The sequence below is a fragment of the Uloborus diversus genome, chromosome 7 (genome assembly GCF_026930045.1).
Source record: "Uloborus diversus isolate 005 chromosome 7, Udiv.v.3.1, whole genome shotgun sequence".
Taxonomy (NCBI): Eukaryota; Metazoa; Arthropoda; class Arachnida; order Araneae; family Uloboridae; genus Uloborus; species Uloborus diversus.
Window position 1 is genome coordinate 115995418 of NC_072737.1, and position 22914 is coordinate 116018331.

A 22914-nucleotide genomic window follows, 5' to 3' on the forward strand; every position below is an offset into this window, starting at 1 on the left:
TAATATTGATTTAGAAACGAAAGCACTATATTTAAGCATATACAAATTTAAAAAACATGAAATTAATCTTCTCATATTTAAAAAGATTAATCTGTTGATACTTTTTTTTAACATGGAGTCTAAAACCTTCTCTGTATGGCTAATGAAGTACGAAGTGATTAAAAAAAAGTAGCTGCGCTCGTAATCCCCTTATACTTGCTTTAGTTATTTCGGGAAATTTCAATCATTGTGGCTCTTAGTGCGATTTTACCGAATTTGCGAAATTCGTTTCGGGGTACCTTCGATGATGCTCCCCCATTCTTTCCTTACTTTGTAAAACGATATGATATTAATTTTCGTTACAGAGATATCGTCGCTAGATGCTGAGATATTTTTGGTCATCATAAAATGGCGCTAAACAGTTTCATCCAAAATGTTACCAAAATAAGTAATACAATTTGGTGATTGTTTGAAATTGTGCAAAAAGGAAAATTAATGGAAGTTTTTGTGCTGTTTATGGATTTGCCTAAGTTAGTTGCTGGATTATTTAACACAGTAAAAAATGTCTTTTGAAAATTCTTTGAATGGCGATATTTTGTTTACATGGTGAAAGCTGAGAAACATTATGACGTAGTCTTCGGCTTCAAAAACAGCAACGTTGAAAAAACTGCCAAATGCATCAGCTAGGGAAATCTTTCTGCAAAAATTTTGGCGATCTGCTGGTTGTTTGGATAATGAGTAAGTGTTCAATCAGCATAAATAATAATAAAAACCATTAATTACATTGAAGTTCCGTTTAAATGGAAAATCATCAACCAAATCATGTATTATTTGCCAATCTTGTGCAAAAATCTTACTTCAAGATTTGACTTGAGAAAAGCCTTGAACAATCACGAAAAGCAAAGAAAGTCAACAATACAACAATTGTCGCTATCGACAGGGAGTTGAGATGATACATTAAATACTGTATTGAGTTGAGGAAAGCCTTCGAACATGGATCTAAAAAGCTCATAACTCGTTTCTTATTCTACTTAGAAATTTCGAACAGGTGCCATCTTCAGCAGAAAAATCAGAGCTTTCGATGGACATATAATGTAAATATGTGCAAGTATTTTTTCATCCCAATAATAGAGAATTTATACAAAAATTGTGTTTTATTGCCCCCTAAGGGGGTTTTGCCCCCCATAACGGGACAAAAACTACCCTATGTGTTATTCTGATGCATAAGCTATATTATTGTAAAGTTTCATCAAAATCCGTTCAGTAGTTTTTGCGTGAAAGAGTAACAAACATCCATCCATACATCCATACATCCATACAGACAAACTTTCTCATATATAATATTAGTAAGATTAGTATCGCATCGTATACAAAACAATGTCGAAAAAACATTCAGTCTAGGTTCCTACTTTCTAGTAATATTTCATTACACAAAATGGTTTAATTTAATAATAGTGAATTTAATTTCGATTCCAGTGATGTTAGATTCGTTATTTTATAATTTTTGAAAAACGAAATGGAATCTTAAGATAGGTTAGGAGTTTGAAAAATCTTACGTACCGTTACATGGAGGGAGTGGGGTTAAAAATTGCCAAAATCATCCTTACGTAACTAATGAATGGCCCTTTACATGCAAAAGCTTACTCTTTTGTTGAAAAAAGAGCACCTTAAAACTCCAAAACACGGTTTCTGCAGTATTCTGCATATTTGGGATACAAAACGTTTTGTTATTTCATGTTACTTCTCGGCAAAGGTTATTTATTTATTTCTTAATAAAACAAGTGGTTTACTTCTCGTGTAATTCCTTCCTAATATGGGTGCAAATAAGTTTTAACACCAAACTGTGGAATTGTAATTTTTAAGGGATTTCGTCTCTTTTGGGGGTATTGTTCTCGGGGAAGAGCTTCGCGCCTTCGCTCTTGGGATGGATATATTTGGAATGATTTTAAAATCGAATGATTGCTTTTCGCTTGCTTTATTCGAATGGGGTTAAAAATGAATGTTTGGCGTCAAATTTTCGATTATTGAGAGATTTCATAATAATCGAACGATATTTTTCAAACGAAAATTGTTAATTATCATATGAGCGGATTTATGGAGGGGCATGCGTTGTGAGAGTGGTGGATACAACGAGAGGGTCATGGAAGTCATGACCCCCTTCCTCCCACCCTAAACCAACAGTATCCGTACACATTGTGTTCAAACACTTCATGCATAAAATATAAACAATGACAGTATCTTTTCATTTCATTAATTATTTTTCAAAGTAAATATTTGAACTACTACTTCATTTCATTGATCATGAAATTAATTTACAACGTTTATCCCTAACTAGGTGCCTTATTCCTGACCGATTTGGTGCTTTTTATTGACTCCCAAACACGTTCGGACATTTTTAGTATCTAAAACGGGAATTTCGTTCAGGGGGGGGGGGGCTTTCTTCAACATGACCCCCCTCTAAAATGGTTTTCTGTATCTGCCCCTGGTGTTATTTCACATTGAAATCTTGAAACAAAGGGTAGAGAAATGCTTTCCATACTGTTTTGAACTTGACAGTTATTAAGATTAAATATGTACAATTTTTATTAAAAAGGAGGGATAATGATAATGTGAGCGGGTCTTTGGACGACACTAGCAGGTTTAAACTCGAGAGTTGTTAAACTTAAAAATATATTGAACCAGCATTGTACAAACCGTGTAATTGAAAATTTAAGGTAGTCTTAGCTCTTTTTCGGATTATTGTTTCTTAGGGGGAGGGGGAGGTGGAATTGTCATAAGAGGCGCGCCATTGCTCACAGGAACGGACGAACACCCCTGTCATTCTGTAAGATTTCAGAATCAAATAATTGCTTCTAAAGTGCTTTTTTTTCAGATGTGGTTACTCAGAAAGCACAGTTCGTTGAGATAAAGGTTTAAAACGATTGTTAACGCTGTGACAACCATGTTAAAACATTTGTGAAATGTTTCAACGCAATGTGTTTATAATGCAGTGGGGCCCATTCCCCCACCCCCCTGGCGATGACAATCATCCCTCAAATGCGAGGGAGAACCCCCAGAACGAAAGCCCCCTAAAATAAGACTAAAAGCCCTCTTATAAATTATCCTCTCCTCTTCAAAACTTCAATGGCACGGTCTGCGCCATGGATCCCCCCCCTCTCTCGTGGGGACCCTTGTATTCGGAACTCCAGCGCTCGAATACGCTACCTTGCGGTGATTTACAAAACTGCAAATGAAGCGTTCCACGTGTGTCTGTTGACGTAAACACAGGCAGTTTGTTCTGAGTATTTATTGACGCAATCGCTGTGTCTTAGTTTGCTATCAGCTACAGAAATTAATTCGTCACTTAGTAGTATTCTCGAGCTTCTCAAAATAATGTTAGTTTTCATTATTTCCTTAATAATTGGTAAAAGCGAAAATACTGGATTAACAAACTTGGATAACGTTATACAAGGTAAAAAATTTTATTGTTTTGTATGAATTTGTAAGAATGAGGGTTTTTTTAATCTTAAATTAATTAAACTTACCATATTTTACAGCAGCATTTAGTTGGAATGGACAGTATGCAAAATATTTTCTTGAATATATTATCGTAGAACAAAATGAATAACCGAGAAAGAATTTACTTTATTCCTTTTATTCTCAGCTGAAAGGTTTCGCCAAATTTGTTTAGGGCTATAATTTTGGTATTGTGCGAGCAAAGTAGCCTTGGCGAGATTTCGCGTTTTTAGTTAAACCATTTTCAATTTTTATCATGAGTGGAATAAAATGGTAGTAAGATTACAGAATTCGATAAGTAAAAAGAAATAATTGTCAATCAACTGAAAAGAAAACTACCACCATATATCCGTGAGAATTTTGTTGATGATTTGCATAACATGACACAATTAAATCGTAACTCAGAAATTAGAAAAATCGAAACAGAAAATTTTTAAATTAACCGATTCGGGAATTCAAGAGAAATAACTCAGCTACAAATGGAAAACAAGTGCTAGCCAAAGCAAAGCAAAGAAGTATCATCTTCTTTTGGTAATAGTTTGTAATGTCATATTAAATTTTCTAGCAATAATTGTTATTCTTGTCAGGCCACAATTATTATTTAGTTTTATCAAGAATTGATAAATATCGAATTCAGCATCGTGAAAATGGCTGCTTAGAACTATGAACTACGTACTTTGCATTAATGTTTGACGTTTAGTAATGCTTCTTGAATTCTCATTTCTTTCTACGTGGGTCAGAATATCAACAAGACTTTGAAAATTAATTTAAAAAGAATAAAGCGAAAAAATCATACGTCCGAACAAAAATCACAACACTTTTAACATTTTCTTCGTTACCATGTGCGTTTGTTTTAGTTTTCAATTCCGCCATTAGACAGTGACTTCAGTGCCCCCTATAGTTCGTTGGAGTTGCGAATAATATATTGCCTGTTGTCGAATGTTCGGTTATTGAGCGTCTCGGAGGATTTGAAAATCCAATACGTAATCTGCTTTTCAGAGAAACTTGGTAATCAATTTAAATCTTTTTGAGGACCAGCGGCAGCGCACGGAAAATGAAGCGCAGCTACGAAACCTTAAGTTCCGAAATGGACACGACTTGTGTTTTCAATACGGGACCGGACATATGATACTTTTTGTGAGTTAAGGCATGGCTTCCTGCCATGGTCCCCCCTGTTAACAATTTATTACCCCGCTAACACATCTCTACTCTGTGACTAGTTGACATTGCACTCGGAAGAAAGTGTTACCTTTCTTGCATCCTCTACTGAAGCTATGCGCAGAGAGCAGAGCAATGGTTTGTCATTGGTTCACTTTCCATTCACTATACACATCGCCTATTTTGTTATTATTTAGTTCTTTTTCGTGTTTTTTCCTTCTTTTTTTCGATGTTCATTTCGTTTTGTTTGATATGAATTAAACATGATAACATGATAAATTATGTATTATGCAACTGTTTAAAGTCTTTTTTTTTTGTCAAAACAGTAATAATTTCCCCCAAAATAATGAATTTCATCTTGACAATTATCGAGAGGGTCCGATTTTCAAATATTGAGGGGATCCGGTTCTCAAATATTGGGGGGGGGGGGGGGGGGGTCCGGACCCTTTGGACCCCCCCCCCCCCCGGCCGCGACGCCCATGCCTCTTCCTCTTTTCTTTCTCTCTCTCTTTATGTATAAAAAACACATATATATCTATATTTTAAAAAACTAAGGGGCCGCCGATATCATACGCTTTCTTTTTTGACTTCTCGACGGCCGCGGCCCCAGCTCCCTGCTTCTCAAACTTTTGGACTTAGTTACCGTGTAGTTTTTGTTTTTGGAAGATATGGTCTAATTCTTCCCATAATGGGAATCGAACTCGATCGCATAAGACAACTAGTTAAACACAAAAGTAACTTTGCTGAATTTCTCACACTTCAACTGATTTTTTTCTCTATTTTAAAATCTCATCTCTCCCTGCACATAAACATCATTCAGCTCAGAAACATTTTTAAAATTTTTCTTTTATGTTAGCGGAGCCGTATTTAAATGTAAAAAGTTAACAAAAAAAAAAAAACATACTATTCTAGTTAGCATATTTTATTATTTAGTTTAACCAGAAGACTCCTTATTTGATGCCATTTTACAATTTCGCTCCCTTTTTTTTTAAACCTAGAAGCATTATATGAGTAAATAATGTTCTGTTAATTTGGAGGAATCCAATTTACCGTACCATTGGAAATGAATACCAGCTAAAGAAAAGAAGTTAAATAAATAGCATGTTGCATGTTCCAGTGGCGTACCCAGAAATCAGTTTTAGGAGCTGCAACTCTATCAACCCACCTTGCCACTGCACCCTACTGTGTAATAATTATAAACAGCAATAAATTTTTTTTTTGCGAAAAGTTAGTGAAATGAATGGACCGTTTTTACAACACCAACAAGAAAATTCCATTGCTAACAAATCTTAACAAAGCATTCCGTTAACAAGATAGTACGAAAGAAATAATTATAATAAATCACTTAATATATTTCTACAGTTATACCATTCTTTTTACTTACATTTCAAAGTACTTCCAATCAATTGTTGTATAATATATTTAAATACTCTTCTTAAAAACACATTTGGGAAAAAGTGATCCTTGTCATTTGTGTCAAAGAGCTTAAATGAAACATTATTTTGTGCGAATACTGGAAATCTCAAAACATTGCATCCTGCAAAAGGGCTCTAAGCAATAAGTTCAGTAAAACACTCTCGGAAATCTTCCGACATAGGCAGGGCGGGGCCTCGAAGCACTTTTGGAAATAAAAACGTTAAGATGTTCCATGCGAGTTGACAGTTGAGTACTGTACATTGTACTGCATCGTAATCAGCTAAAGCGGGGTCAGCTGCTGATGAACAAAAAACAGATGTGACTCATTTGCTTGTAAAAAGATCTACGTTGTGAGTGGTGTGGTGTGAAGGGAAGTGAGATCCTCTGCCCCAGGGCCATCTCCTCTCTAGTCCTACTGTCCGTCCCGTCTTTTTCTACAATGGTCATTAGGATAAGAAGTGGTAACGATCTGTTTATGTGGTGTTAAAATGAAATGAATTACGGGAAGTCTAAAAATAGCTTTTTTTCCTTTCCGGTATTTTCTATTGCAAGCAAAAAAAAATCCTTAATTTCTCAACTGACAAAAATTAATACAATAAAATTTTCAATTAAAAAAAAAAAAAGGCGACGGTTGACCGGCGCCTTTTGGAGCGGTGCACCGGGCATTTGCCCAAATGCCCGCATAGCCAGTCCGACCCTGCTTCTAAAGAAAAAACTTTTTTCCAAAATTATTTCTTTTTTTATGAAATATAGGAACAATCACGTGCGGGACAAAATGACTATTTTCAATGGAATTGGCATAGAAATATTTTTTTTCAATGGTTTAAATAATTGGTTCTAAACTAATGAGATATGTTTCCTTTACGTTGGAGCCATAGCTTTTAAAATCTACAATTTATTTCGTCATTGCTGTATTAATATAGCAAAAATATGAACTTATTCATAAGCAAGTTACCAGAGGTTGACTTTGGATGTCCCGCACGTGACGCATGCAAATAAATTTTATTTTAAGTAATAAAATTGTTAAATAAAAATATAATTGTGTCAGGAGTATCTTTGTATCAAATGCAAAGATTAAAAATATCGCTTACCCATGATTCATTAAAAAATATTAAGAGATATCACGAAATAATGAAATTTAAGCGTATTTTTGTCTTGCACGTAACGGAGGAATGGCCAATTACTTAATGAAAAGTTAGAAATGTGCTTTTCCGGCACTATCAGTGTCAATCAGAAGTACAATCATAATTGGGGATATATATTAATTTACAAAAAACACAGTAAGCTGAAAATGTTGAAAAAATCTACGAGTAGTAAAATATATGGAGACTAACATGATGTTATATGCATTTAATGCTTAAACTCAACGCACAGAGGAGCTTCTACCATTAGTTGGCGCGAAGCTTTGGGATTCAGCGCTTTGGCCAAATTGCGCTTTGTGCTGTCTCTAGTTGAAACAGTTGCCAAATGTAGAGTCCATAAGCAAATTTATAAAATTAATAAAAAAATACCGAATTTCTAAAGCCATGAAACTTATTTTAGAATATTGTGACACAGTGATATAAAATGTGTAAACAAAAATTTTAACAAATAATGGTGTCAAAGGTAAAAATGCCACAAAATTTACCGATTAAAATAAAAACTTCTTGTGGTGAACAATTTTAAAACTGATCAAAATATTTTTTAACTCACCCATGTATGTAGAATTATTAATCACAACAAATTTTTTGATAAAATATTTAATTCAAAAGAAATAAAATTCTACTCATGGTGTCAAACACATGACCTAAACCTGAAAAACGAAAATTGCAAAATGAAGATTTAAGATTTAGGTAAATGGTTGAATCTGTGATATTGTAACTGGCTTTTTCCAAAAGTAAAGGTTCATTTCAAGAATATAAAAAATGAAAAGATGATTTTTTAAGTAGAATCAATATGTTTGAGAGGTTTGTATATTAGGGTGGGTCAATTTTAACTTTTTTTTAACAATCGAAATCGCCTGTGGATAAGAATTATTGCATGTAAAGATAAGAATTATTTTTAATTTGTTTTTAGTTCATAGATACATAAGCCATAAAATTTTGCAAAAATAACCAACAACTTTTTTTGCGCATTGCAATATTTCTTTTTTATGATCCAGATAATATTTTTAAAATGAATGTGTCCAATGTAGCTTTTAGTTGGAAATACAATTATATTTTATTACAGTAGCAGCCCAAAACTCATCACAAGGAGGTGGCTGCATTTTGTGTTTCATTCTGTCGTTCTTATCCACCCAGTCATATTGTTTGCATATTTACAATTACTATATGATTTTTAACAGCTTGAAGTTGGACTTACGACTCAGTTTTAGCAATGATGTCCAGAGTACAAATTTACGTATAAATCCATATCTTGCCTGTTTCCTAAATACTAATCTACTGACTCACTGTTTCATTACACTTTCAATAGCCAGACTAATCTGAAAGAGGAAAATTTAATGAATTAATGGTAAAGTTTTAACTAATTTTGAAATTTTATTAACTTTGGAAGAAGTCTCGATGGGAAGATATCAAAGTTTTAAAATGTGGGAAAAAGTATTTAATGCTTAATGTCGATGAAATACCGGAAGGAAAATGATGCTTAACTTGCTATCAAAAATCCATGAAGTTTCAGTTATTAGCTTCCGTTAAAATATGCTAATAGAGTTACAGAGCTGTATGTGTTCCAAGCTGAACTACCGATGATATGAAGACACTTGTAAGTTATCTCTTTATAGTAAACAGAAGTAAGGTTTCAAAGAAATTCTGGAAGAAAGTCTGGCGGGCCTATGTCCAGGTTTGCACCTGAGGTTTTGTTTTTTAAAATTCGAATTGGTTTTTTTGTAATTAATTTTTTAAGCTCAAATTTCGCGTAAATTGCCTATTATTGCTTATAAGGGGGTGAAAAATTACTTGCATATATTAATATTATATATCGTTGGAAAGGGTAAAATTTTCTGCGTTCTGTGCAATTTTTTTCAATGTTCTAACTTAAATATGGCAGGAGTTATTTGCGTTTTTAGCTCGAACTTCTTTAGGCTTAGTTAAAATTTAGGCACTACGTTCTTCATTAAATCTATCAGTAAAAAGCAAAGGAATTGTCCCACAGTTTCTTTTTTGACACCACTGTAAAGAGCCGCTTTTTTTACTCCAGATCCAACTTGACCTATGGTCGAAAAACTTAGCTTCTATCTGCAAAAGGAAAAAGTTACAAGCAGTTAAAAATCAAGTTCGAATAATCTCATCTCCATTAAAATTATTGATGCTTTATTTGGCGTTGCCATAGTTACATCTTTTCGATCCGCTAATTTCTTTCTTATTCTCAAACTTTAAGGGTTTCGATTTTAATGGAAAATCTTAGTCTCAACTCAATTTAAGCCCCGAGCTAAAGAGTAAAATGTATCACTAGATACCACGAATATGAAAACGACTTTTCAAACGTACAAAACTACAGTTTTGCATTGCTCCGGAGCCCCGTAGCCCTTATGGCTCTACAAGTTATTTTGAAACCCGGGGAAGGGGTGCTTTTTGTTCCAAAAGGAGCTCATAATACGTTTTTAATCTGTTTCTTTTTAATTGGCATATAAATCTTTGCAAATGGAATAAGATTGTGAAGCAATCTTCAGGGGTTGGTGACCGTTAGCGAGCAGGGGGCAGAGCCCCCTAGTATCTTAAATTATTCTTCAGTATGATTCAAGAAAATAAAACTTTTAATAAGAAAGAAAATATGAATTTTTGACATCTTGAATTTAAATTACGCTTTTCACAATCGCGAGTTAGTGTGTGTGTACGCATGCAGTGGTGTGTATATGGGCAGGCGTGTGTGTGTGTGTACATGTAGGCATGTTTGTTAGATATGGAGGCCACCACCCAGCAAGAGTAGATTCTGGTGGGTGGTGCTGTGCTCGTTGGGGAATCGGCATCCTAAAGTGGGTCGACAGTGATGCTGAAGAGGGAGGTAGAGACAAAAATAAAATCAAAGAATGGACCGACTGAAGCCTAAAACGTTCAAATTAGAAAAATAAGCAAATCGGGGTTGCTCAAAAAAAAAAGAAAAGAAAATTTCCGTAAAACATAGACCTGTGCATATATTGAAAGTTACACAATCTACAATTTGTTTGTCCTGATAATCTCCTAAGCCTCATGGATCCGGATATTCAAAGAAATGCCTAATTTACCAATTTTGACAACTTATTATTGGCCATGGCTGTGGACAAGAGTCAAAATATCAAGGAGTTAAATTACAAAAGGGCATACAAAGCAAAAGATTATTCATCAATAAACACTTAACTGTTAGAGAATTCCTTCCTCCAATATTATGTTTGGAAGCTTCAAACTGTAAGAGTTCAATGACTGTTCAAATTTCATTTTAATTATGTCAAAAAAAGTTCAATGTGTCAATTCTAGAAGGTATACAGCTTTCTGGAAATGCTGAAAGATCCTTATTTTCTATTTCCTTTAAAAAAAATTTTTCTCACACCATATTGAAGCCTAATTTTTTAGGATGTAACTTACAAGTATCTTCATCATTTGTAGTTCAGCTTGGAAAACATACAGTGCTATAATTCCATTAGCATACTTTGACGAAAGCCAATAATTGAAACTTCATGGATTTTTGACAGCAAGCACAGCGTCACATTTTCCTCTCGGTCTTTCATTGACAATATGCATTACAGGTAAATATTAAATATGTCTGATTACCAGGGGTGACCCCCGGGAGGGGGGATATATTTCTCATTTGGGGAGAGGGCTCTTGCTTTTTTTTTGGGGGGGGGCAGGGGTACCCTTGCTCTTAGGAAAGGATGGGCACCCCTGCTGATTACTATTGATTTCTAAGTATTTAGATACAGTTAAAGCCCACCAAGTCTAGTCTCATCTCAGACAACAGTAAAAAAGTAAATAGCCATTTTGTTTAAACTCGCCATTCTCTTGCATTCCCTGACAAGTGAGGGAGAGAGAAATTTTGGCTATTGTGTTATAGGATTAAAATTGAATTGTTGCTGTTATAAAATAAAATGCTGATCAACAGATTTTTTGTTTTACAAACGAAATTGTAAAATCAATAAAGCTTACAAAAGGCATCATTCCCTCACTTATATAAAAACAAAGGAAGCAAAAAAATAAATTATGATTGATCATGGCCAATATTTTTCTTAAAATAGATGAGCTCAAATTAACTCAAAAAAGTAAATCACCTGTTTTTAAAAATGTTAATGGAACATTTCTTCTTCACTCCTATTTGGTCTATTTGAAGAGAAGCACTCTTTATAGTAATGTTTTAATTATTAATCTTGAATAATAATGTTTTAATATTTAGGCATTATTCTAGCCTTTATGGTGAGAAGAATGAGTCCTGTGGCAGAAAATTAGAGGTATTTTTCTTTGTTGGCAGGAAAATTGCTAAATGTTAAGTTTCGCAACATTTAGCGACTTTTTGAACCTTTCAAGTCTTAACTGTCAAGATCTGTGATGATGTCATCCACTAAACAGCTAGTCATAGACAACCTGTAGGCAAACAGTGATTTATATGCACATATATTTTAATAACATAAGGTTTTTATTTTTACTGTGTTTAAAAAGTTGTCAATTTTTAGTAAAATCTCCTTTTTGAACTACTATTGAAAATGATTTGAAAAATAGTAAATAAAAGAGAAAAATGATTAATTATTGTTTATCCTAAATAGTTTTATTGACACGTAGAAACATTTTCAATTTTTTTCCTATGAATAAATAAAACTTGTAGAATTTTCCACTAAATTATTCATTGCTGGAAAATCACCCTAGTTCAGTACTACTTTATTTCTATAAAAAGGAACAAAAGTGAAAAAAAATGTTTACCTTTGCTTTTTCTTAATTCTAGATTTGTTTATTCAAGCCAAATCTGGTACTGGAAAAACTTTAGTATTTACGATTGTTGCCTTGGAAATGTTACAAGACATAAGATGTCCACAAGTATGTATGCACTTTTCATTCCTTAAGCTGTATTTTTAGTTTATTATTATGTTGGAACTAGCTGCCTTGCCCAAATTTACACGGTCTACCTCGAAAGGGTCAACCTCGGTTAGGTCAAGTTAGGCATGTTCAACAATTAGGCTTAAATAATAGGGGGAAAAATAAGGTAAAATTTCCCGTCAAAATAATGATTCTTAAATAAAGTTAATAATAGAAAAATGAAGTCAAACTTCACATTATTAAATATTTCTCATAACTTACTGTGATATTTCTCTAGGTTCTAATTTAGTCTATCTAGTTCTAAAAATTACTTAGAATATACATAAACTTAGTATATACGTTTGTTTGTTTAGACTTAACCAGCCGTCTGTCATAACTTTGGAACCAGTCTAGACGTCTGTCATTGTTATTTTTCAGTAGTAATTACTGACTACCTTAATCTATCAAAAAATCAGTTTTGCTAAAATATCGTAATTTCTCATCTTATTTTGGCACCTTTTGCACCCTGGTGGCCCTGTATCAGGGAGTAAACAGAAGGAGACGAATCTCCATGTTAGCAGTTTGGCAACAAAATTCCACTTCCGCCAGAGGCCGCTACAGTAGCATCTCTCGCACTGTTTATATCTTTTCGCTCGTAGCGAAGCATTGTAAACAAGTGTTTTAAAAACTATCACCTGTATATTTGGAAGTATTAAACTACTTTCACCATGAAAGCTGTTCAGAGAAGCATAGAATACTTACCTCCACCCTAGGTTTTTGGCATATTTTGCATTCGATGTGTTTAATTTGTGTTTCTGCTACGACTTTAGCGAGCATTCATTCTTGTTATGTGTTGTGCAATTTGTGTTCTATTTTGTATATTGTTTTTGATATGGCTGTTCTGCTCATTTGCCATGAAACTAAAAATGATTTTAGCTGGCTTTTGAAAACATTTTCTCCCAATAAAACCCGTAAATTATGATCCGGTTTTCGTAATTTTTCTGAGTACTATGCATTTAATTTTAAGAGTAAATGAGAGGACTTGATTTTAAAGTTATTCATTTAAAAAAATAGAAAGAGAGTAGCAGTGAACAACTTAAGTTTTGGAATTTAAATCACTAATTTTGTTTTCTACTAGTTATATTTCCATGTCCTTTTTCTTCTTATTTATTAAATTTCACATATGCTTTACTTGAATAATAGAAACTCCACTGTAGTAGAAAAACTCAGGAACGCACTCATGTAGAGAATTCAATTGAAATTAAGATTTAACTGTTTAACATATAATTTTCATCAAAATATTTATGTTTTGCTTTTTTTTTTCTTCAAATTTCACTTAAATCGAGCGCAGAGCAACAATTCCAAACTAAATGTAATACATAAAGTTTTATGTAAGCTTATATCACACGAAATTTATGTATGGGAGGAGGAGAAAGAAAGTAACTATGATAAGTGAAAACGAAACACAATGTGACAAATATAAGCTATAAACTAGATCAACGCTTGTAATAAATAGCACTTTCTTGTAACATTATTTGTAATTGTTCACTAATAACTAACAATAAATATTTTTTTTTCAATATACAGAGCATTAATATTTTTTCTAATTGTTTTTAAAGATAAATCCAACGAAAAAAAAAAAGAAAAAAAAAGGTTATTTCAGGAAAAGTAATTAATTAAACAAAAACGAAACTAAATATTGGTGCACATAATACAGTGAAATATATTAAGTTATATGAGCTAATATCGCACGAAATTTGTGTGTTTGAGGGGGGGGGGGAGGTGCAGGATAAAGAAACTCAGTGTAACAGAACGAAATATTGGAATAAAAGAACCAAGTAATTATGGTAAGTGAAAACGAAACTTAGCTTGATAAATATAAGCAATAAACTAGATTAGCGCTTGAATTGAATCGCACTTTCTTGTAAGATTCTTTTTTAATTGTTCACAATTAACTAACGAAAAAGCAGTTTTTTTCAATGTTCAAAGTATTAATGATTTTTTTTCTTATCGTTTTTAAAGATAAATCCAACAGAAAAAAGGGGAAAAGAAAACGGCTTTTTCAGCAGAAGTAAACAAAAAAAGAAACTAAATATTGTTGCACATATTACTGTGAAATATTTAATTTTAAATGAGCTTATATCACGCAAAATTTATGGGGGGGGGGGGGAGAAGGTTGATCGAAGTAACTGAATAAATTAATTGAAGTAAAAGAACTAAGGAGAAAGAAGATCGAGGTAACACAATAAAGTAATTGGAGTAAAAAAACTAAGCAACTATGGTAGGTGAAATCTAACTTAATGAAATTCATAAAATTTAAAAAAATAATAATTCTAATGGCTAAAACACAGAATTAATGTCTAAATTCTAGAACAAATATAAGAAAGAAAGTAATTTTAGGTCCATCGTGATGACGGCGCGATATTATTGAGTTCCAACAAATTTTTCGTATCAATGGCCCCAAACTAGCTTACTGCCGGCATCCACCCAGTCAAATATTCGGAGTCGGTCAGGCAAAATCTCCTTTCCCTTTAAAAATCAGGCGAGCTAACTGCGAGAGATTGAACACTAGCACCACCAGTGGCGATGGAATAATCCGGTCACTTTTTCGCCCCGCTGCCAAAGGAGATGAGGCTCCTTCCTTTTAGCCTCCCTGCCCTATACGAATCGCCGATCAGCTTAATGAGTCTCCCATTTCATGAACGGCTGGTATAGAATAATGTTTGAAGAAAATATGAAGTTTGCTAAATTACTGTAAATCTGCCTACCACAGGCTTCCAGACTATTAAGGGCTCAGCAATTTTTCAAAATAGAAACTCCACAAAAGCAGTCTTAAACAAGCAATGTTGTTAGAAGACGAGGTGTTTGGTACTTTTCCCCTGGATATTTTGCGAAATGGAAGCCTCGCAAAAGAGGTTCGAGACTCTTTAATGGTTTTGGCGGGGTGAGGAGTAAAGTGGGTCACCATCCTATGGTAAAAAAAAAAGTTTCCCATTTCCATCAGGCAGGGCAAGAAAAAGGTACCAAATGACGTTTTAAGGTTATATGTAAAATTTTATTCGATAAGGAGGTTATTCTCTGCTTCCTGATTGAGTTTAAAAATCCTGTATTTGAGGAAAAAATCTATTTTTATTAAAAAACTGAAAAACAAAATTACAAATATATATAACAACTTAAGGTTGTCGAAGTATGCATCATTAATTTACAAAATTAAAAATATTCATTCTTTAAATAGCTTGAAAGTCCTTCTACACATCAATTTCTGGCTTAAGTTTCCGGGACTCTTTGGTCTCTCTCTCCAGTTGGATCTTTATTAATGCTTCTCATTCCGGTTTTGTGCCCTATGTAGTTGCAACTTGTCAGTTTTAACTGACCTTTCACAGGGTGGCGCATCCCCCTCAAATGCTGGGGAGCATCTCCCAAAAGTAGAGCCACCCTCCTCCCAATCAGATCAAAAACCCTGGCAAATCAACCTCCCTAAAAATTTCAATGCAGCAGTCTGCCCCATACAAAATAAAAAAAATTCCCCTTTTACTCCCCTGCTTTTGTGTAGCATGGCAGGCATAGTGAAGACTTTTTTTTCTGTCTGAAACAAACAGTTGAATATTTTCGTCAGATATTGATTTCAGTATGGGTGAATAAGAGTCATTTTTTCCAGTCAATGAGATCAATATAAGATCCTACATCAAACTTAACAATAAGAAAAACTCTGGAGTCTATTTTGAGTCTATTTTGCTGAATACTACAAGCTTCTAAAATCCAACAGGCTGCTGATTCACAGATGAGCTGTTCCAAGTCTATTAGCATTGTAATAAATTAACTTTTAGGTTATGCAAAAACACTTTCTTTAGATTACGGGATCTATTTTGCCGTTAACTCATAAGGAGACGTTATGGTCTCGGAAATTCATATCAGGATGAAATTTGGCCAATTAGTAGTAATCTTTTAAGGGTAATCTCAGGGTAAAGTAAAAACAGGGCTCCCACAGTCCTTAAAAGTCCTTAGAAATTCCTTATTTTTCATTATCAAAAATAAGGCCCTTAAAAGTACTTAGTTTTTGCTCAAGGTCCTTAAAACCCTTTGCAAGTCCTTATTTTTCACTACTGCTGGCAACTTTTTTAAACTTGGGCACTTTCTAAAGAACAAATTAAAAATGTCTCTAATCGTTCGAGAACGATGTTGTGTAAACGTAATTGCAAGCAATTTTTGAAGTTTGGAGAATTAAGAGGAATGGTTTAAGAGTTCTTTGGAATGTTTGAACCCTTGGAATGTTTTGAAAGATACTGGAGTCAAAAAAAAGTTTAGGCTGTCTTTAGTGACGTAAAAAGATTGGAGAGAGGTCCTTTTTTTTGAAAAAATTACAAAACTGGAATCTTGAAAATGCTGAAGTATTAAAAGCTATGTTTTAGGCTATCTTTGAGGAGCTTGAATTAGGGAGAAAGGGTTCTGAGGCTCTCTCCTGAAAAACTTATGCAACTGAAGTCTTAAAACTTTTAGGCTGTCTCTTCTCTTGAGTAATACCAAGGTAAAGGGCAGAGAAGTTCTTTGTAGAAAAAATTAAAATCAGGAGCCTTAAAGACAACTCTTGGCCATATTTCATGAGTATAGAGGAGGGTTTCGGGGCTTGCCCCTCCTCCGACAAATTTTGAAGCTGGATTAAAACTTTTCAGCTGTCTTTAGGTCTAAGCTATCTTTCTATAACTTACAGAAAAGGGTATTTGGAGGCGGTCTCACAAAAATTTTTCGAATTTGTACTCTTAAAATTTTGGATGGTCTTTGGTAGTCTAAAAATAGGGTGAGTGCTCTCTTCAGAAAAAAATCTGAAACTGAACCGTTAAAAACGCAAATTTATGCCATCTTCTGGTGAATTTATCACAAGGGTTTAGGGGACTCTCTTTCCAAAAATTTTTGAAGCTAGTATATTTAGAACTCTGCACCAAGTTATCTTTGGTGATTCAAGGGTGAGGAAAGTTTTGGGCTCTCGTCCGAAAAATTTGAAGTCTTAAAACTTTTGGGTTGTCCTTGGTGATGTAAATATAGGAAAGACTTAGAAAAAATTCTGAAACTGGAGTCTTAAAAAACGCAAATTTAGGCCTTTGGTAAATGTAGGGGTAGGTGTTTGGTGATTCTCTTCCATCCTCCGGAAATGTTTCAGAATTGATGATTTATCGGCCCAATTTTAAGCTGCTGTTGTTAATTTAGGGGTTGGTGAGATTCTCCCCGAAAAATTTCCAAAGCTGACCTATATATAAAGAACACTACTTTAGGAAATTTTTAAGTGACTTATAGGGGGAGAATTAGGAGCCACTCTGCCAAAAATAGTTTTAGTTGTATTGAAGTCTTAAAACTTTTAGGCTGTGTTTGGTGGGCTAAAAGTAAGGCTGTCCTTTGAAAGTTTTTGAAACTGGAGTGGTAAAAATGCAAATTTAGACAATTTTTTGTGAAGTTTGGAGGGCTCTCCCTCAAAAATTGTTTGCAGCTGAAGTTTTAAAAACACTAATTTAGGCCATCTTTAGATGATTTAAGGCTAAGGGGATTCAGGTGCTGTTCTGTAATTTTTTTGAAATGGAAATCTTGAAAGCCCAACTTAAAACTATCTTTTGTGAAGTTCAAGGAAGGGGAACAGTGGGAGATGTTCTTCAAAAGTTTTTAAAAACTGAAGTCTAAAAAACAGGCTCTCTTTGGAGATGTAGGGAGAGTAGTAAACTAATTTAAATGGAAAAAATGTTCGTTTTGTTAATGAAGTTTTTGCATTTTTATTAAATGTTTCCTAACAAATCAGCAGTCTCAATGCATTTTGTGTTAATTTTGCTCATTTTGCATAGAAAAAATTAGTGCTTGAAATAGTATTATTGGCTAGGTGCATTCAAGTAACAAGGAGGATTAGAAATATAACCTTATGAAAATGTGAAATTGGCTATAAGAGAAATCAGACCAATTTGTTAGACAGGGAGAAATCAAGAAACATGATTTTGTTCTCCTGTGATCACCTTGTGTATATCAAGGGCTAAAATTCAATTTCTTCAGCATGCCAATAGTGTAAGAGTTTGTGCTTGGAGTGCTGTGCTTATCTCAAAATTTATACTAATTGTTAACAAGCGATTCTTTTTAATGTAAGATAATGAAACTTCTCTGGGCAGGAATTTCCTGTCCGGACTATTTTCAAGGAAGGGATTTGAGAAAGTTCTGTATGGTGTCATCCTTACAGACATGACTTGACAGAATTTTAGCCCTTGAATAAATTATTCGAGATAGTGATTTATTAACTTCTGTGTAAGTATTTAATCATACTAAAAACTAAACTATTAAAATAAGTACTATTGAATTAGTTCTCCTTCTTGTGGACATCCATTTAAGAATGTTTTTTTTTGAAAAAATTAAGAATTGAGCTTATTTTTTTCTTACATCAACTATTTTTAGTCTGACTTTGCAATGTTAAGTGTTATTTTTCTGCGGAAAAATGCTTAAAAACTAAGGCATATTTGTATGATACATATATATGGATTTAATAATAAATAAGTTGATGAGTAGTTGATATTTTGAGGTCCTTAATTTATTTCAAAAAGGTCCTTACTTTTTTTTTTTGGTAAAGGAGTGGGAACCGTGAATAAAGCTCACTAGCCATAAAATTCCGAGAAAACGGCCTTTAAAGATTTACTCGACACTTTTAAACTAGTAGAGATTGTTCGTAAATAAGTGCCCGGTGGTCATGTGGGCAGCACTCTGGAGTTCCATGCAGCAATCCTGGTTCAAATCCACTGCAAGTTTCTTTTTTATTCATTTATAAAGTAACTTTTACAGCTTTGTGCAATTTGAATTGAAGATAATGCGAAATTTTTAAACACGTAAAGCACTTTAATAGAGAAAATGGAGATAAAAATTAAATCGATACAAGTTAAAATTTGAATTACAACGGCTATAAAATTACTGTAGAGCTTAATTTATAGATGATTTTTAACAATATAGTTGTTATTTATATACATACACCAGAATGATCATAAAAACATGGAAAACAAAAACTGTTTTGACAACTCGCACAATTTATAAAGGAAGATTGCTTACAGGAGCAACTTTTTTGTGAAAGAGTCGTTGGAAAACATACTTCATTTACATTCAGGAAAATTTCTCTTTTGTCAGAAAGTTGAGAAGCATACCAGGCATATCGAATCATTTTATCAAAAATTGGCGATGACAGTTGATGATGGACAATTGATTGTATTTTTATGCAGTCTTCACGCGTATTTATTTCTCTATTATTTTCAACGAGATTCACGCAATTTTGTATACGTTTTATTAAATTCTTTACCTGTCTATAAAAATAGACGTCGCAAGGTTGAACAAGTAGAGTACATTTTTGTGGAATCACTTGAATTGTACAAGTTGGAGATTTTTCATCATCCTGGAAAATTTGGTTGTATAGTTCAGGTTTTGTTTGTCCTCCTCAAGAGTCGATAATCAATAGAAATTCTTCTTTTCCCACATAAAACTTCAAGCAGCGGTTCAAAAATTTGATGTATAGTCCTGTCGTTAGCTTTCCTGATTTTGAAGATGTTATTATGACATTTTTATATTTTTACGAGTATTCATCAATTGCTTTTTGAATTCGGGGGCCAAAAATACCAGTTGCTTCTTGTAAACAAACAAATACAAGGGGCAGAACTTTTCCAGACAGGGTAAGAGAATATTGAGTGGTGTATGAATGCGTTACTCTATTCATGTCGTGCCTTTTGACTAAAATAGTTTTATTTCCCTTTTGAGCCAAAGTCCTATTGTACCCCGACTGATGCTGACATCCTGGGAAAAGGAAATGGAAATTAAAATATTTTGTCAAAAGCAGGCTCAGATCCAGAGAGAGGGTCCTTGGGGGGGGGGGGCGGTCATGACCCATCTTTTAAATGACCAAATATAGAATAAAATTGTCTTTTTGGGACATATTTCGAAAAAAAAATTGCCCATTTCGCACAAAAATTACCCTTTTATCCCTCCCTTTCCGAAAATGATCTCCTCCTAAACCAGAAGCGGGATCCGCCCTTGGTCTGAAGATCGTAAAATAAGTTTTTAAATACTTACCTACTTCGGTATCAACTTTATTGTCTGGATTACAAAAGTGTCTGCAGAAGCCCAAGTTTCTTCGATCGTCGCAGTTTCTCTTTTTGAAACATTTTGTGACTTTTCGTTGACGATGGCATGCTTCCTTTTGAATTTTTTTTACCCAACTGTCAGATGCTCTAAATTCAAAATCTGTAAACTGTCGTGCTGCTGCTAAAGCCCACTGTTGCAAGTTTCCGAGTAGTAACTTGTTGATAATACTCTCGAACTTCTAGAAAACGATCATATATCAAGAATTGATTACATCGTATTTATCGAATAGATTTCCTCCATTTTTTATTTCCTTCTCCTATTTCGATAAATATTCATTTTTTTTAAACCGACTGCATCCTTTCTTTTGTAATGTTTGTAGATTCCATGTGGGGTGAGCCGTTGCTGTGTTCACAACTTTAATTTTGTAATCCAAAGGAAGATGCTCTACCTCTCTTCTTTTTTTCTCTTCTGGTTGGTATTCAGCTGATGATCTTTGAATTTCGACTTGCTCAAAAGGTTCCTTCTCACAGTTTTCATTTTCATGAGCAAGTTCGTCATCAGTTACAAATATTTTTTCAACCAGTATATCCATAGTATGTTCATAAATTTCTTCGCCCATTAACATTGCTTCACAAGAAATTGAACTTGATGATTTTGATGCAATCAAATGATTTTGAGTAAGCAAGCTCTCGTAATAAACAACTGTATTTTTTAATCTCTGCTTCAACTTTTCACTGTGCTATGAATTTTGATCCATTTTGCCAACGGATTTTATTTGTTTCAGGGTTAATTCAATAACCGACCATTTCGATTCACAATATTTTAAAAACTGAAATCCTTTTTCACGGTATAGAATGTTCCAGTCTAATATACAGCACAGACGATAAATAAATTTAATGATGAAAACAAATATGAACATTGCAGACGATAATAAATGGAAAATAAAGAGTTGAATATTCAGTGTAAAATACAGCAGATGATAAATTTACAAATAATAGAATCAAGGAGCAAAACAGTTGCTCCATAAGTACAGTTAGGTTTTTAAAATTTGACTACCTGCTTATGTGCAATAAAACAGCATTCTTACTCATCCACGAAGAAACTGATTATGTATTTATTGCAAAAATCATTTACTTCCTCAAAATTCATAATATCTAAAAATGTGTAATCGTTTATTTGTAAGAATAGTAAATAGAGTTTTATGTACTATCACACATTAAAAATACATCATTTTTTTTAAAATTAAGTATTACCTTCAATTCAAACTGCAAAAAGTGGTAATAGTCACTTTATAAATGAACAAAAAAAAAACTTGCAGTGGATTTGAATCCGGATTGGCTGCATGGAACCCCAGAGCGCTGCCACATGACCACCGGGCACTTGTTTACGAACAATCTCTACTAGTTTATAAGTTGCGCGTAAATCTTTAAAGGCTGTTTCCTCAGAATTTTACGGCTAGTGCACTTTATTACTTTACCCTGAGAGTACCCTTAAGGAATACTACTAATGTGCCAAATCTCATCCCGATCTGAATTTCCGAGACCGTAACGTCTTCTTGTCAGTGGATAAATATCTAGTTGCAGTGATGAGTTTGAAGAAGTGCCAAGCCCCAACTTCACATAAAGGGTAACTTTTGATAGCAAACTAGATTGGAGCATAAACTTTGATGTCACATATTGCAAGAATTATTAAATTTTCAGGAGATTCCACTGAAACACACAAAATGTAGAATTAGATTAAGCACGAGTTAGCCATCGAGCATGAGACATTTTTCCAGGCTTTGTCTCTTGCCAGGACAGATTTTCGTGCTGTTTTTCACTTCAGGCGCAGAACGTTTTTCTCAACAATTTCTGAAGTGGTGGGGTAACGAACTGCTGAAGCAATAACTGCTCAAGCCCTGTCTGATACTTCACATCTGACTATCATAGTCTATCCATCACATGTCCATGAAAGCAAATAAAAATGTTTACCTTATTGCTTGCAGTAGTAAATTTATCGGTATAGCATTTGAATTTTGTAAAGGTCACGTGAATTCATTCTCACTGTTCGTATCCGATAGAATAGATGCAATGAAGTAATAATAAAACTATCTTCACTTTTTTCTTGATGCTGAAACTGTGATTTCTCTTTCTCTCATGTTTTTTTTTCTTCAGACAAATGTAGTTGTTAATAGCTTTGCACTTGCTGGATGAAATATTGAGTGGCAGTTTACAGGGCCCAACTAAATAAAAGTGAGAACCGTAGGCCCACAATAATTTGGAGATTCCCTGAAGGTTCTGTAGTTTAACCCTAAGAAAATAATTAGAACCATTTTACCAAGTTAGTAAACTACCACGATCTGATTATCGCACGGGCCCACAAGATCCGGAGCCCCTCTTCCAAGGGGCTCCAGCTTATATAAAGAGTTATGCATTGCGTTACAACTATACAAAAAATACACGCGTTTTAAAACGAGTTTTAAAATAATGGGTACAAAACGAGTTTAAAAATAATGGGAACCACTGGAATACAGTAGTTGATTTACAGGTTTAAGGGCCTATCGGAATGCATTTTTATAAACCCCTTTGCCTATCACAGAGCTATGTAAATCATTTATCGTGTGCATTTATGAATCTCTGAATTATGTCATGATAAATTCGCTACTGGTAGAATGAATGAAAATTTTTCTTTTAGAAAATATTTTTTCCAATTAACAAGTTGATATTTTTAAACTTGTTTTAAAAGGCGTGTATTTTTTGTATAGTCGTAATGCAATGCATAACTCTTGATGTAAGCTGTAGCCCCTAGGAAGAGGGGCCCCGGGCCTTGTGGGCCTGTGCGATAATCAGATCGT

General features: G+C 33.8%; 1 protein-coding gene across 1 annotated transcript in view; it reads left to right on the forward strand.

Moving 5' to 3' along the window:
- The window catches only part of LOC129225662 (probable ATP-dependent RNA helicase DDX20), a 92516-nt gene that overhangs the window by 12414 nt on the left and 57188 nt on the right, over positions 1-22914 (forward strand). The window contains exon 2 of the mRNA XM_054860138.1: positions 11929-12020. Coding sequence (XP_054716113.1) covers positions 11929-12020 — 92 coding nt within the window. The remainder of the gene's footprint in view (positions 1-11928; positions 12021-22914) is intronic.